Source organism: Pieris napi, chromosome 14 (genome assembly GCF_905475465.1).
Source record: "Pieris napi chromosome 14, ilPieNapi1.2, whole genome shotgun sequence".
NCBI lineage: Eukaryota > Metazoa > Arthropoda > Insecta > Lepidoptera > Pieridae > Pieris > Pieris napi.
In genome coordinates this window covers 8,550,727-8,568,494 of record NC_062247.1, presented here as the reverse complement: position 1 = coordinate 8,568,494, position 17,768 = coordinate 8,550,727, and the positions used below count along the sequence as shown (strand labels likewise).

The 17,768-nt window shown below is 32.8% G+C and overlaps 2 protein-coding genes across 4 annotated transcripts in view; one reads left to right on the top strand and one right to left on the bottom strand.

Annotated features, from left to right (window-relative positions):
• LOC125056028 (synapsin) overlaps window positions 1-17,768 on the bottom strand; it is a 94,294-nt gene that overhangs the window by 55,459 nt on the left and 21,067 nt on the right. The gene's annotated exons all lie outside the window — the stretch shown is intronic.
• LOC125056029 (tissue inhibitor of metalloproteinase) overlaps window positions 1-17,768 on the top strand; it is a 51,178-nt gene that overhangs the window by 30,537 nt on the left and 2,873 nt on the right. Inside the window, exons 1-6 of one of the 2 annotated variants that reach the window (XM_047658846.1) lie at window positions 7,114-7,203; window positions 11,633-11,759; window positions 11,969-12,051; window positions 12,479-12,587; window positions 13,131-13,252; window positions 14,217-14,335. In XM_047658846.1, the coding sequence (XP_047514802.1) occupies window positions 11,648-11,759; window positions 11,969-12,051; window positions 12,479-12,587; window positions 13,131-13,252; window positions 14,217-14,335 (545 nt within the window). In that variant the 5' untranslated portion in view covers window positions 7,114-7,203; window positions 11,633-11,647. Of the gene's footprint in view, window positions 1-7,113; window positions 7,204-11,632; window positions 11,760-11,968; window positions 12,052-12,478; window positions 12,588-13,130; window positions 13,253-14,216; window positions 14,336-17,768 lie in introns of those variants that run through there. The other variant, XM_047658844.1, reaches the window with a different exon arrangement.

Genomic DNA, 17,768 nt, shown 5'->3' with positions numbered 1-17,768 from the left:
TTTCACTTCGACAGATTACAATCTACCGAATAATAATACGTTAAATTGTAAACAGTTCGTTGAGGTTCACAATCTTTCGACAGTTTACAATCTCGCGAGATAGATTACAATCTAACGGTGTTTTCAATTTTATGGTGACATATGTATCATTCTCAGCTGGGTACGATACTCGAAAACTTTATGAGGATATACAGTATCTAACACGCCCATGGGGTCGAATGGGACTTTACACATAAAAACTTTTAGTATTTAGAAGAAGCCTAAGCCCAAACGTAGACTAAGTATAATAAAAAACTAACACCTCTTATTTGTATTTTAAATTTTTTATAGTTTTAAATTAAAGTGTTTTTATTATTAATCTAGAAAATAAATAATAATATTAATGTAGAAAAGTGTTTTACTGATGTTATCGAAGTCGATATTATCATTGTTTGAAATGTCCTATACTGAAGTTTTTATATTTTATTATATTGGGACTATAAGCTTCGTTATGTCAAAAATGATGAATCACAATCTAAACGGGGTAATAGTTTTAAACGCATCTCGACTATATACCATATTATTAGGCAAGTTATGAAAGCTTAAAGCTGTAGGCGTTCGAGTGAACCTCGGGGTCATAGTTCAGTGCCTTAGAAGAGCCGCGGTGAGTCATACAGTTCGGTTCACCTCAAAGACTGTAAGGATATCTTCGTTGCGGCAAATGTTTGTATGCCTGTATAAAACCATTGACCGAAATGTCAACAAGACACGTACGTAACATGCGCGTCTAAAAATAAACGTTTCGTGTTCTATGTCGAGACGTAATTTTATTTTGGAAAATGAAATATTAAAATTGTACAATGTCGTTAACCGTAATTTTAATGCACCTAACGCGTTATAATGAATACTGTAAAAAATATCATGCTTTTACAGTAAAACAATTTTTTTTACACGCTTTATATTAGCTTCACCTGTATGTATATGTATGTATGTAACCGACTCCTTCGGACTCGATTTTGACCCACTTTTAACGGACAGATTTAATTCAAACTTTGCGCACCTGTCAAAGATCGATGACAATGCAATAATCCGAAAAAAAATGAAAAAAAATTTAACTAAAAAATAAAAAAAAAATAATAGTTTAAAAAAACTTGATTGCTTGATCGATAGAATGGCACAGAGCGCCCCACGCTTTTTCACAATAATACCAATATTTTTTGTTCATTACCATTTTCAGCCTAAATTAGGAATTATTTTTCACTTTTTAGTTTGATGAGCTTTAAAAGCGTGTGTTCTAGTTTTTTTTAACTATTATTTATTTACCTTTACAATTATTTTTCATAATTTTAAATTTAACCGACGTTTCGCGTGCTTTACAGCGTGCGTGGTCACGGTGACCGGTCGGTTAAATTATGAAAAATAAATGTAAATACATAACTTAAATCCGGTACAAAAAATTGTTTTATTATCATATGTGTGAAGTTTATGTCAATATAAGACAATATCATGCTTTTACTTAAATTTCAATGAAGAAATACTTTGAGTAAATTAAATTACGACTTTAATCTGTAGCTGTCTTAGATTTTACTGAAAAAGAGATGGTATCTATGTCACCGTAAAATTGTAAACACCGTTAGATTGTAATATATCTCGCGAGATTGTAAACTGTCGAAAGATTGTGAACCTCAGCGTACTGCTTACAATTTAACGTATTATTATTCGGTAGATTGTACTACACTAACTTAGTTATAATTCAAACTTCTTTGGTCAATTACAGATTAATTTTACTTCCCAACAATTTCATATAACTACCGAATAATAATACGTTAATTTGTAAGAAGTTCGTTGAGGTTCACAATCTTTCGACAGTTTATAATCTCGCGAGATAGATTACAATCTAACGGTTTTTATAATTTTACGGTGACATCTACACTACTATTATAAACATATACTGTCGACACACACCAAGACACAAGAACACTTCGTAAATTTGGTGAATTTTCGAGGTAATCTGATAATAAATGCTGTTTCTGTTTTCAAACTAGTGTTATATAAACTTTGTTATATAAAGGTGCATAGCAGGAAGCCTCGAAAACGGCCCACATAAGTTCCAATGCGTGCAAGTTTTACATAAAATCTCATCATGAATTTATGTAACCAAAAACCATATACAACAACCGAAAAAGTCAGCAAAATCATTTAACAATCAATGCACTAAGAGAAGACTTTGTAACATCATTACAATCGCATCAGTTTTTATTTGCACATTACACTCTTGCAATAATTTAAATATCATTGCTAATAAATCTCCACGAATGTCCCCGTTCTATATAAATTATAAAAGATGGTTTGGTATGAATAGAAAAATTATTTTCCTATTCTACAGTATCGCAAGTGAAACCCAGCCAAAATTAATGCGTTGATCAGCCAAGATATGAGAAATTTCTAAACAAAACACTGGCGCTAGTTATGCCATTTAAGCACCATGACTAACAAGTATAATCAACAGTCGAAGTAAAATAGCTGACACCCACGCAGCAATTAGTAGGAGCACTTGTAAACAAACCACTCATTAGATTAAACACTAGGTCTGGAACACGTTAAAGTCAATGTCAGAATGTTAGATACTGTATGGAATTAGATTTGAAACGTCTTCGCCACGGCTATAATTCTCCGAATTTAACTTCAATAGGAGTGCAGTGTAGGCTGGTGGTGCGATTCTCAACCCTAATGGTAATGTGTTGTGTTTCCCTAAGGGAGTCGGTACAGAATAAGTTTAAGGAATTAAATATTATGACCCTATCTGGTCAATATATTCTTGAAGCTTTGTAAAAAAAATATAAGCGATTTTAAAACAAATGGTGACTCTATATAATACTCGAAAGAGAACTTATCTAAGTGTACGACCAACCAGGCTCCAGAAGATAAATCACTCCCAAGCGAAATTAGAGAATTATTACTGAATAAATTCAAAACTCTCTCTTGGGATTGATTTGCTCCAGTTCAAACAATTTGTATGACTCAAACTTGGCGATTAAAAAGAGTGGCGGAGAGTTTCTTGCCAGTTTCTCCTTGCCCACTCTACGCTCTTGACTTGCGAACTGGTAGTAAATGTATATTTAAAATCAATTTAACGTCTTTTCTGTTGACGTTCATAAGTGTACTTGTTTACCTATATGAATAAAGTTATATTGAGTTTGAGTTTAATAAAAATCCTACTAGATGTTTCTTTTTTTATTTAATATGTTTATTAAATAAAAAGGGTGAGAAACGACGCAAAGACACTGTCTTACAGTCAATTTTTTTTTATTCATGATATTATCTAAGATTAATAATATCTACATAAACAATATAATTTAACAAACTTTAAAAATCAACTTATTTTGATTTCCATAATTACGATTATAATTCCAGCTTCAATTAGACTGCATCTCAGAACATCTTAACATTTTTCGGTTAAAATACAAGTAAATTTTTGACAGTTAGTAAGAGTGCGGCGAGATGTATTTTGAAATGGGGCAACGAATTGTTTCACAATAATAAAATTCTTTCAGTTAAAATATTTTTTTTTTATCGTGTCATTACTTGCTATTTTTTAATACGTCTACTACTATCAAAATATGAATTAAAAAAGATATTATTGCTAAAATGTAGTAATCGGCTTAAATATGTCTTTCCTCCAACTTCGAGTTTGTTCCCATTGGAGTAGAGACTCTTGGGCCGTGGGGTTAAGTGCACAGGCGCTAATTAAAGATTTAAGCTGGCGCCTGGTAGTACCGGTGACCCCTAAGCTAGTGCTTTCCTCGGTCAACGAATAAGTATCGCAATACAGCGAGGAAATGCTGCCAGCGTTAAAGGTACACTGCCACAGGGACCAAACTTTTTAACTTTGTTTGAATTTTTATTAGTACTATGTAGGTTATAAAAAATGCAAATACTGTATATTTGTTTGATTGTTATGATTACTAATAAACACATAATAATTAATAATATTATATTTATATATGAATGGGAAGAACTGTCCCTTTTAAAACATTAATTAACAAGTGAAATTTTCTAACAAAATTAAACCAGTAACCGAGCCCATAATAAGCCTTTTAAATTGCATTACAAAATGCCATCATGGACTAATATAGAGATAAAATGCAAATTACATTAAAGCTTTCAAAACTCTTATGGTTTTTAACGTGAGAAAATTGTTTTGATAGGAATTAAATATAAGAAACAAAACAGGTGCGAGTGAGGAATATCTTACAAGTTAAAATTGTATTAGGTTAAGATGGCATTAAAGTTATGGTATTTTTATCCGACTTTAAAAACCGAATGGCATTTAATCTCATAGGTTTTCTTGTCCTTATCTATAAAAAACGAATTAATGTTTAATTCCCTTACGTAATACCAATATTGATTGTTTAGTGCTAATAGAAGGTCATATTCAAATTTGTTATGAAAAAATATTATCCCCTAATAAGCCGGCAACGCACCTACTAAAATGGGTGTCCATGTGCTGTGATGACTTCCCTTTATGGGCGTCCCGTTACAAGCGTCATTTGCCCCTATTTAAAAAAAATATTTAAAAGAAATTTCTTACAAAGTTTTACACCGTTGTCGACCTTACCGTCGAGAAACTAATATTTCTACTGTTAAACATGAATTTTAAATATACTAAACTCCAAAAATACTTATTGGGTTTGACATACGTAAACCTAAGATTTCAAGATTGCACCATGATACAAAGGAAAGAATTGATATTTATTGCACTCTAAAAAGTACTTTAAACTTACGCAATCTCACTTTCATTAATTCAACTTCAAAATTAAGTTTAATCCTTATGAATTAATAATAATGAGTTGCGCGAACGGCGCCGCACCTGTCAGCGAAAACGTATTTATGACAACTGAGGCCTTTTATTTTTTTAAACTTTATTCAAAATAAGAAATCAATGTCACTTGTGATATTTGCATACAATTAAAATCGTTTACAAATATAATTGGATTTTTCAAGGATGTGTGAAGTTTTTATTTATTAAATGAGTTGTGCTAAATTTTATTTAAGTAATAAGCTTTTTATTTCTTCACTATTTCTGAGTTGGTTGACTATAAACTGACTTAAATTAGATTCATACTATTTCCTTGGGTAGAATGCCTAGCGAATCCGGAGGGCCTACCAGGCGTGTGAAGTGCTTGAGGTGTTTTTAGTGGGTGGGGTCTCTCTACCCCTCTGAATAGCAGAGGGATTTGGGTGTACCAGCCCCACAGTCCCCGGGTCAAGCTCGACATTCTTGACGCGGGCCTGCGTAAGCGCATTTTATCCTCATTTAAAAAAAAAAGACAAACTATTTGTTATGAGAGTAAATCCATCTTGAGTTTCAAACCTCAAAATTATATTAAGCTCATTAAACTAAATTGTGAATGTGAATGAGACAACAGTCTTATTCAATCTAAGAACGATGTGGCTAATCTCGAATGAGACAATAAGCTAACCTGTCTTATATTCCACTACTGTATGTGCAGAATACGTAATTTTGATAACTCCCTAAATATCAGACCCGACCTGAGTATGGCCAGAGCATCACCAGTATTCTGTGATTGGGGTCACTATTTCAATAGAGTTTTTGTACCATGCCATTCCATAGTTGCGTTATCAATTGTAAAGAAAATTCGAAATTGGATGGAATTGAATCAATAGGAAGAAAAAGAGTAGCGGCACAGGCGCATTGCCGACAGGTCTCGCACTCGATGATGGGCCCATAACAGCTTTTCGTGACCATCTACATTCTACAAGCACCGCTTACTTCCTTAAGGCTTAATATGAAATACTTATCGAACAAATCGCAGTAGTATTTTATATTTTTGGTTCCACAAGCATTTGAGACCTCAGAATATAGTTATATTGTTGTTGTTAACAGTTACATATAATTATAAGATGTTATCATAATCTCGTTGTATTGATTGATGCTTAGCGATTTAATTGATATGTCACGACCAGATTAATAATACACGTCGGTTTATTGACAGGCAGCGTGATCGTTAGCACTTGTTAATCTTAGATGATATATTTGAAAATCTAAACTGTTTAATAATAATCTATTGATAGATACGAAATAATTCTAAATTTGCTTTCATATTAAGATAGTGCGTTCATTTTATAAGATAAAAGGAGTATTAGATAACATACCACAGAATTTATTTTTAAGAAAATAAATTAATATTATAATTTTTAAATGAAACCGAAGGTACGTAGGATGCATTACCGTCTCTTAGATGTGACTTCAAAGTAGTTGAAGGAAAACGTTATCAAATTGGCGCGTATTTTTATATATGACAAGCATTGTCTGTGGACCAAGCTATGCTTGTCTGTATGCTAAGTTAAATATGCTAATAAACTATAGTTATTATATGAAGTCAAAAATGAGCAATGTTTAAATTAAGACATAGTGGCAGCTAGGTGAGGGGTACCGGGTTCGATTCCCGGTTCGAGGGCAAGTTTTAATTTAATTTAAATTTGTTCTCTGCCTTTGGGAGGGTTGTGCGGTACCGGGCGAGTGCTTAAACCGTACATGGAGGACATGGTCGAATTTCTAAAGACAAGCACGAATTATAAAAAATCCTATACTTGACGCTGGCTAATGCACAAATCGTGCCAGAGCCATAAAAAAAAATTCAGACATAATTTTGAACAAAACCCTGACGGACGAGACACTTCTCAACATAGGAAGAGTATACAACTTTAGAAACGAGCCTAATTTACACAAATTGATTAGAGTTCTTCAAGACAAGAGCAGATCAATTTAGAAAACTGTCAAAGTGGCGAGCCTGTTTGGACTCTTCTACGAGGAGCTTCTTCTAATACTATTTCTTTTACTTCTAATGCAGGAAAACCTCTAGGTTATGACGATCTCAATCGAGAGAACTTCTACGGAGAATAAAATAAAAAACATCTCTAAATTGATTGGCTTAAAAAATTAAGCTTAAACAATTGACTAACGAAAACACACGATTTTGAAAACGCTACACGCTTGAATATATTATGAACAAAGCCTAATAATCTCATGATCCTCGATGATCCCTGACAAATGAGGCATTGTTGCGCTGATGCGATGACGTTAATCATAAATGCATACAGTATACACGACCTTTTAAAACTATTTTCTGATCCGACGCCGTAGCAAAAGGATGTTTATTCAGTGTCGTAAAATATACTTATAAATTGAGACCACGGAATGTAAGTTTTTTATGTATTTAAATAGGCCTTTAAATAAACATTAATTATACCATTTAAACAAGGTACCTACTTACTCTAAAAACATCATTAGAACCGTATAACTAACATGACTTTTAGTCAATAATACTGCTTGCTTGCGTGTGTGTATTACTGAATATTATCTGATTAATGCAATCTATAACATAATTGCTTTAATGTACCGAGGAGGAAAGAAATTACATTCACGTGAACTTCATATACTCGTGTAGATAAGAAAAGCTAACTTCCATTATCCAAAGTTGAATTGCGTCAACATCTGTTAATAGTGTATGCATTTCGCTGGTAACTACTCCCACACATTCCGGCCCTAATGCTTCCTTTATTGTGCTCTAACATTGTTTGAAAATGACAGGCCATTACCAACACTATGAGAAAGTACACACGTAACATCGCATAGTACATATTGTATTATCAATACTCTTAGTATGTCTTCGTTTATAATTTCTAGATATTATTAATTTTGATTAACGGTTATTTCCAAAAATCTAGTCTATTATTGTATATATGTCACCGTAAAATTGTAAACACCGTTAGATTGTAATCTATCTCGCGAGATTGTAAACTGTCGAAAGATTGTCAACTCAACGTACTGCTTACAATTTAACGTATTATTTTATATTATTCGGTAGATTGTAATCTATCGAATATGAAACCGTCAAATTGTGAAACGGATCGCACCTCGCGCGCTGATTGGTTTAACGGAATATACCCCGCGCCACCATATTTCTTTGTTAATTCGTTTGTTGTCGAATGTAAATTGGTTATTTTGATGAATGTACATTGATGTCGTGTCGAAAGTAACTCACAGTTTTAGCTATATGAAATTGTTGGGAAGTAAAATTTTACTTCCCAACAATACAATAAACATATGAAAGGAAAAAAATAACTTATTGAAATTAAAATTATTTTAAAAATTATAAAATTTCTGCTCTATATAGATTTGCTTTTTTAAACATTTTAACTATATTTTTTATCGTATTTTAAGTTAGTATTAAGCAAAAGTTAAGTGAAAAGACGTCATCAGTTCTTAAAGCAAATTAAGCAATATTTTACATACAAAGCCCTTTCAACTGAACGATTTGAATACGAAAAATCTTTTCACTTTTGTTAAGTTGATTAACTCTCGTAACTTAAGGGCAAAACAATACCTGCACACGTCATTTTAAAACAACCGCGAACAAGGCCGTTGTGTGCACATACCTAAAGTAGGCCGCAAGTCTCATCTCTTATGTACATTTTGTAAATTAGTAAACTATTTCGTAGGTATTTTGTATATATTAGAATATGTAATTAATAATTAACCGGTGTGTAAGGTTATTTACACAGTCCTAACAACAGCCTGTATTAATTCATAGTAAATTAATAGGCGTTCTAATTACTCTATTCATTGACTAAGATTTAGTTTATCTATCTAGTACATTACACATCTATCAACAAAATTATATATAACTAACTGTTCCCTGCCACGTTTCGCTGTGGCATATTGTGATTGAATGGTTGAGAAATGAGAAACAAAACAAAGAAAACATTTCATATAAGTTAAATTTTGCAATACTTGTGGAAAAAAATAATGAAAAAAAAAACCAAAAAAATAGATAAAAACAATCCTTGATGCGGATTATATATCATGCTAAAATTTCAGCTCGATCGGTACAGATCTTTTTGAGTTTTTGAAGCGTACCCAAACCAACATAACATTTTTATATATATAGATAGTACACATGGTGTATTGGGCACATCAGGACCCTGAGACAAAAACCTTTTTTCCAATGCGTGACTCGCTGTTATTATAATAACAGCGAGGTAACAACAACAGGTAACGTGACAAAAAGAAATCAATTCTTACCGTACAAGATATATCACACGAGATAAAAATACAACTAAAAATATCCTTTTATGTTATGTATGTCCTTTTATTCACGTTCTTAACAACCTGCACAAATGCTTATAAATTATGCCGAACGAAATTCAAATTGGCATCATTACAAAAACAATTTGTACTTGTTTGAGTTATTTTACAAAGCTACTGATTAGGGGGTTTGTATTGTAATCGGTTCAAAGCCAGTTGTAATTCCAAATCCCATTGAAGTATTTTGGGCATAAAGGATGCATACAGACGTCCGATTAAATACTAATCATGTGCTTCATTTGAAAATAACATTTGTTCATTATCATACAGATATCACGTATTCGAATTTCGACGTTTATTGTATTAATTTATCAATACAACATCTTTGTATGAAAGCTTTTGTGTCATGAGAAGCCACTTCGAGACAAAAACCAATATTGCGTAGTTTCTTTGACTTTGATTATTTTTATTTTCAATTTAAGGCTAAAATCGTTTCTTAATTGAGCTTAATTTAATAAGAATAAAACTTCGATTTATTAATGTAGTAACATCTAATATATAAAATCCGGAACTGGGAACGAACATTGTGACACGACAATGTTCGTTCCCATACTCCTCCGAAACGGCTAGACCGATTCTTATGAATTTTTTAATGCATATTCAGTAAGTCTGAGAATCGGCTAACTTTCAAACCCCTAAGTGATATTAAATATTTTGTTTTTTAGAATTTTTATTGGTTTTTATTTTTATATGATACAGCATACAAAAATACATCCAACCCCTAATTTTCATCCCTCTACGAACAACCCCGTTTTTATTATTGTAGATAGTTATTTTATTGAACTAAAAAAATGTTTTCTATAAATAATATACATGGCAAACGAACGTTTGCCAGGTCAGCTAGTTATACATATTCTTATAAATATAAATAAAAAATAACTAAATCGAAGTTATTTTTAACTCCTCGTTGTTAAGTCAAAACAGATTTAAACTGCCATTCAACAATGACAATGGATTGTAACGATAAAAGATCGCAAAATAAGATTTACGTTACAATAATATAAAGTTCAGCACGTTTTGCTAGACATTGAAAAGTGAAATGCCGTTCCAACATGGACATAACATGTCTGATGAATTTAACTTTAATTATTTCCGGAAATCGAACATTGGCGCTAAATGTGCTAATTTTATTGAATTAAACAATGTAGCATCACAAAGCAAAGTTAAGCGAGAAAAGTTACAATAAACATTGAAAAAATGTGTTTATCAAATTTTAAATTAAAGTGCCGGCTAAATTGCGGCTTACCTTTTCTATATTTTGTTCTTGTCATAATGCTTTATAACAATATGCTGATGAAGAGGTAATCGCCGAAACTGAAGCCTATTTTGAGGCTTAAGACAAATCGTACTATAAAAAATTGTATGACCGCTATTATCGTTATATCGCTCTCGAAGGCAACTAAATTAAATAATCAAATCAAATACTATGAAAAAAGGCTTTTCGTTAGCCTACGAACTTATCAGCTCACCTAGAAAAGAACGCTTAAGGAGAGGTGACGAAGCAGTGTTACTCTAGTATCTAAGTGTCTTTCATCCCTTAGTGGGTTAAAGTCCCGGCATCTTTTCTTTCTGTGTACGCAATTAAGACACTCCTACGGACTTGGCGATTAAAAAGAGTGGCGGAGAGTTTATTGCCAGTTCTTCTCTTCCGTTCTACGTCCTTGATTTGAGAACTGGCAGTAAATGTAAAATTAGAATCATTTCATATATATTTTTTGACGTTCATAAGTAGGTATACATTTTGTTACCTATATGACACACGTGTAATCATTTGAGTTAAACGTATTAATCGAACGCTATCCGATCATGTACCTATAAATAGCTATAGTTGATATTTTATTGAGCCGCTGTATTCGTCTAATAAAAAGTTTATCCCGGCCATAAAGCTATATTGTAAAAATCACGCAAGGTGTTACCATAAAAAAGAAGGTTTAAATTTTATTACGTCTTATGCAAAATCTGGTGATAAAGAACGAATATAAATCATTTTTATTTGCCGTTTTTAGGTCAAATTTGAATGGATTCAAAATATTCATAAAATATCTTGATTGCGCCCTCAAAGACTTTTTCTTTTATTATAAACTAATCTCGACTCTTGACATAATTTGCGAAGCAAAGTTCTACAAATAGGCTCAAGGTTTTATCGTGAACGTTAAATAATTACTATAACAATTCTTATAATATCTGTCATATAATAAATAATACACACGACATATACGTCGTACGCGGTTCATCTATAAAACAATTGTAGGTTGCTACACATATATTTGTCTATAGCCAAAAACGTACTCTATGGATATGTATTCTGGTAATGAAATTCGCGGGAAACTTAAACCACAGAACATATTATTATAGAATAACAAAAAAATATAGCTTTAAAAATCCTGGCTGGTGACACATATTGCTTTTTTAATAACCTAGAAAAATCAATTACTTCAGATAATCAAAACCACCCATTATTAATATTTTTTTACATTCCAGATAATCGGAGAGAGCATGCTGACTAGACTGCTGACGATAGCACTGGTGGCAGCGAGCTGGCGCACCAGCGACGCTTGTTCGTGCACGCTTGAACATCCACAGACACACTTTTGTAACAGTGACTTTGGTATGCAATATAATATACTTAAATATTTCTTACGCAAGTTAACACTAATAAAAAACAGACAATACATATATTATTTGGGTCTTAATTTCAATCTCCTAGACAAATAAAACATATATACACAGATACTACTGCATATATCGGAATAATTATAACAAAATATCTGACTTTGTTAAATCATATTAATTTTTAATGAGTGCGTAATATTTCAGTAATTGTTGGACGAGTTCAAAGATTGTTTAGAGGCAAAGATTTCTACGACGCTTACAAAGTGAAAATCCGAAGCGTTTTTAAGGTATGTACTCGTATATCTGTTTAAGTTCTTTTTCTTGCTTTCGAAGCCGTGACACAAAATTATCAGTATGAAGTTGCCCACGGAAGATGCTACGGCATTGGACATAATTTAAAAACAACATTCGAATAATAATAGAATGTATGTTACACTTAATGTAAGAGAATAATAATAAATATTTATTTATTTAATTTTTCAAATGTAAACTGAACTTTATTGACTATAATGACTCCTTTTCCAGTCTTTGATTATTTAATTGTAATTAATTATTTGCATGCAATCAAAAACTACTTTTAATAATGCCAATGCTATAACTTCTTCCGCGCGTACATAAGTACCTACACGCACCCTTTTTTTTTGACTTCGATCCGAGATTTGTATACAAGACAATATGGCAGTTTAGGATATAATAACTGAAATTTGTTTTCAGGCAACTCCAAAGGCAGCTTTAGCTTTAAAATCAGGTCGAATTTTGACGCCTTCACAGGATTCATTATGCGGTGTTAGCCTACAGCCTCGAGAGACCTATGTCATTACGGGTAAACCACAATTCATATTTATTTTATTTATGTGAAAGAAACGCTGGTGGTCTGGGGTCAATTTAAATACTCATAATTTTTAGATCTAACAATAATTCGAAATAACAAATTTAAAAAAGGTAATAGTAGATGATTTCTAGAACTCTTTCGAGTAATCGCACAATATAAGGTTTAAAGAACAAAATTATGATTTTTTACATGAGAAACTTAATATTGCGAGTCGCCATCAGTCGACCTTATTTTACTCTACTAGGCTCATGTGTATCTTTAATGCCCTTTTACATTGATAAAGCAGCTAAAGTTCTTGAGATAAATATATTATTAACCTACCTAATTCGATTATTAAAATTGTCATAATAACTTGCAAGTGATAACGACGCAATAGTAATTGCACGTTTATGACTTTCTTCTCAAAGCGCCAATAGGAACTAAAACTTGCATTCCAAATTTGAAATTGACAATTGACATACTGGCCACAATTGCTTTTTATACTCTTTGAATTTGTATTCAGTCGTTGGTACGATAATATGTTGTATAATGCAGGTCGCGTGATGCACCTGCAAGCACACGTCCAGCTGTGTAGCTACATCAACAAATGGCGGGAGGTCACGCCTAGACAGAGGAAAGGCTTCCGTGTTTTGTATAGACAGGGCTGCACGTGCAAGGTAACTTCTATTGATTATATTTTTTTTACAAAATTAACGTCAGTATGACAGTATTTATAAAAAACTAAATTAGTCTAATTCAGACATTCGTGTCAAATTTGGCTAAATCTGTGATGAAAAGAAGATACAGATGAGGATTTTAGATAAAACGGTGCTTAAGACATGAAAAGTTTAAAAACTTCTTATTAGGTTAAAATCAAACAAAAAAATTGACGATCAATCCTACAATATTATTTTTTTTCTAACAAGAACTTCTTTCTCAAAAACTAAAACTACATTATTTACTAATTGTATTGTTTAATATACCAGGTAATGCTTGTATATAGAAGACGAAAATAATGCATAATCTTTATGAATATTTGTCTTCATGCAGATTTGGAGCAGGACGTCTTATATGCGAACATTTATAAGTACATAAACAAGCATTAAAATATCCAAGTCTTGCAAATTTCGAGGAACAAGGCCGATAATCTCTCTTAATACCTCTTATTACGTTCGTAATCTGAGCAAAATAATAACCTTAATTGAGACTAAAGCTTTTTTATTTATTTCTTGGTATTGTATAAGCAGTGTTGGCCTAGTGGCTTCAGCGTGCTACTCATCCATTAGGTCGTAGGTTCGATCCCCAACTGTGCACCAATGGACTTTCTTTCTATGTGCGCATTTACCATTACCAAAGTCGACGGCGTGTGTCAGACACAGGAGGCTGATCTGACCTACTTGCCTATTTAGATTGACAATGGATCATGAGACAGATACAGAAATCTGATGCCCAGACCTTAAAGTATGACGCGCCATTGTTTTTTTTAAGACAGAAATAACGATAACTCCTAAAAACCCACGAGGTGCCAATACCAAGTTATCAGATTAAGTAAAATAGTCTATAATAACTATGTAAAACACTCGTGCGATACAAATAAAACCTACTTAAGACAATTTTGTAAACAGTATCACTTTATTCCAGGTGCACATAAACCGACGCAGTACGAAGTCTCCAAACACATGTGTCGCAGGCTTCGACGAGTGCTACGAACGACACGGCATCTGCTTACACGATAGGGACAGGCGGTGCAGGTGGACTAGGTAAGATTTTACCTCTATCTATTTGATTTTATATCTATCTATTTATTTTATATCTATTTATTTGATTTTATATCTATCTATTTGATTTTATATCTATCTATTTGTTTTATATCTATCTATTTGATTTTATGTCCATCTTAATTAATAACTATTGATCTATCGATCGATTGATCGCGTTTGATGTTGTGTAAAGCTCATGAAAAGCGTAGAACGCTTTCGATAATAGAACGATGTTTTAATCATTAGACAAATAATTGACGGCTCTGAAGTAAAATATTTCTTTGAAATAGAATTTTAAGATTTATATAGATAAAACTTGTATAGATATTATTTGCATCTTCTACCGCATTTACCATGGAGAGAGTTCAGAGGGGTTATTCGGATTAATACCTGCAGCTGAGTTTCGTCATCGGACGTCGAGTCAGAGTACGAAATTCCACCCGTATCACCTAGACGTCCGCTGTTCCACAACTGAGCGTTATTCAAGGCAGTTTTTGCCTCGCACCACCACTTTGTGGAACCAGCTGCCCACTGAAGTATTTCCGAACCAATTCGACTTAGGGTCCTTCAAGAAAAGAGCGTACCAATTCTTGAAAGGCCGGCAACGCACTCGCGAGCCCTCTGGCATTGAGAGTGTCCATGGGCGGCGGTATCACTTAACATCAGGTGAGGCTCCTGCCCGTTTGCCCCCTGTTCTATAAAAAATCGGTTGTCTGTAAAGTCGGTTTACTGACGATAGTTGAACGTGACAACGTCATAAAAAATATTGATGGGATGGTTGCATTTTTCAAAAAAAAAGTGTGTGTATGTTAGCTACGACGCACGATTGGAGTTTACTCCTTACGAACGATAATTATGATATATCGAATAAAATAAAAAGAGGGTAAATGAACGCATCTGCTAAAATGATAAGAGAAACAAACATATATCTGTAACTATTCGCATTATTTATATTACGTCAATAAAGCGTATTACATAAAGTATGTTACAAAACAATATAATAATAATAATAAACGAGTCTATTATTTAAAATAAATCTTGATTTCTATACAAAACGGCACGAACGACTTCCATACTTTATAAGCTGTGGTGTTAGCTGATGTCCCAGGCTTATAGTTTCGGCTTGTGTCAAATGCACTGCAGAACAAAGATGGCGATAATGTTCTGTGGCTGTCGACCATATTTTCATACTAAAGGTGGTATAGGTCGGTTATCGAAAGCTGGCGCGTTCACAGTACTCACACTAATGCAATTTCACTATACAGTATGTTTAAAAATATTACTTTTTTGCCAAGCTATATATTTTAGTCTACTCTGGTTTTAGTAAGGTTGGGTGGGTTGTAAATAAATAAAAATGTGTCAAGTACATATAAATATTATGTGCATACGAGGGTGGATCCAAAAGTTCTAAGCCCGACCAAGAACGTATAAGAGTAGTTTGTGTAAATAATTTTTCATTTTTCGACATAAGCTCCACCTAGATCAACACACTTCACTTTTACTTCACTAACTATTCTTTCAATACTCCTCATAGAAACCCCAATCGCATCTGATGTCAAATTAAATATAACATTTTTTCATAAAACTGTTTTTAATAAGATGCTTAATATAATTAAAAACATTGTGCACCATTTCACGAGATTGCCCTGGTAATGTTTGAAAAAAGATCAACATGTATAAAATAATAATAATATAAAACAGTAAAGATCAACATAAACAGTAGCAAAAGAAAAACAATAACTGTCTCTTTTATACTCATAAGCTTGACCGAGCGCGAGAGAGACGGACAGTCTTTTCGTGATGTATTTGTGATTGTATTTCAGTTTGACATCGCGTCTCGCGCTTATTCACAGACACTACACAAGCACAAAGTGTAAATGTGTTGAAGCCGCCAGCTTTAGATAACATACCTATAAGAATATATGTTTTTATAATAAAAATGTTTGTAGTAGTAATAAAACGTACCTACATCATCTATGCCCAAATAGGATTTTCTTTCTGTGACCAAAGTTACCTTTATAGTAAGAGAAGAATAAGAATGAACAATCTTTTTAGTTTTAATTTCAATGACCATTACTATTGACAAAACTCTGTGGCACGCTAGACAAACTACTTTTATTTTTTACACCTGTCAACACTGACAATGTTGTAACGTGGCTGTCAAAACGTGAATTAAAAATAGAAAAGTCTGTGTAATGTATTCCATCTCATTCTTTTACACGTTCAATCCTACAGATATATATGTTTGTCTCTTTCTACATAACGCCTCAACTTTTCGTGTTACACTTGATTTTACTCCTCATAAAATTTCCGTACCGGGCCTTATAACTCAAATCGTTTCTTAAGGAGTAAACTCCAAAAATTAAATTTTATTTGTTTGATAGGTATTTTGTATGGATATAGAGAAGGAGGTAAATGGAAATCACAATTGAATTGATCAAGTTACATTTATTTGTACACATAAATATAGTAAAATTATGTCAATTTTAAATGGAACGCCTCAGAGCGAGGTAACGCCTCAAAGAAAGGTAACGCCTCAGAGTGAGGTAACGCCTCAGAGCAAGGTAACGCCTCAGAGCGAGGTAACGCCGCATAAGTCATGTTTTTTCGTCCGTGCAGCCGGCTCCATCGATTTATAAGACGTTATCACGTCAAAAAATCGGTTGTCTGTAAAGTCTGTGTAATGTATTAATCTATCTCATTCTTTTACACGTTCAATCCTACAGATATATATGTTTGTCTCTTTCTACATAACGCCTCAACTTTTCGTGTTACACTTGATTTTACTCCTCATAAAATTTCCGTACCGGGCCTTATAACTCAAATCGTTTCTTAAGGAGTAAACTCCAAAAATTAAATTTTATTTGTTTGATAGGTATTTTGTATGGATATAGCGAAGGAGGTTAATGGAAATCACAATTGAATTGATCAAGTTAAATTTTTTTGTACGCATAAATATAATTGTGTCAATTTTAAATGGAACGCCTCAGAGCGAGGTAACGCCTCAGAGTGAGGTAACGCCTCAGAGCGAGGTAACGCCGCATGAGTCATGTTTTTTCGTGCGTGCAGCCGGCTCCATCGAATTATAAGACGTTGTCACGTCAAAAAAATATAATAATTTAGATTTGTATAGACAAATACTTAACAGAAATATTAGTTTATCAAACTACTGTTGGGCACTGTGTTACCTGAGCGTATTTTCACCTCAATTAAAAAACTAAATAATTCGTAATTTTGTTCATAAAATACAAAACCTTATAAAGCCAATATGATAGTATAGTAAACAAAATAGTAATATTAGTTTTATTACGCGGCATATAAAATGTCGCTACTGTAAACGCGCTCCATGAAAATTTGATTATAGTTTGTATTCGGATTTAGACATTTTAAAATTCTGCATATAATGATTTTGCAAAAATAACTAACACCAGTT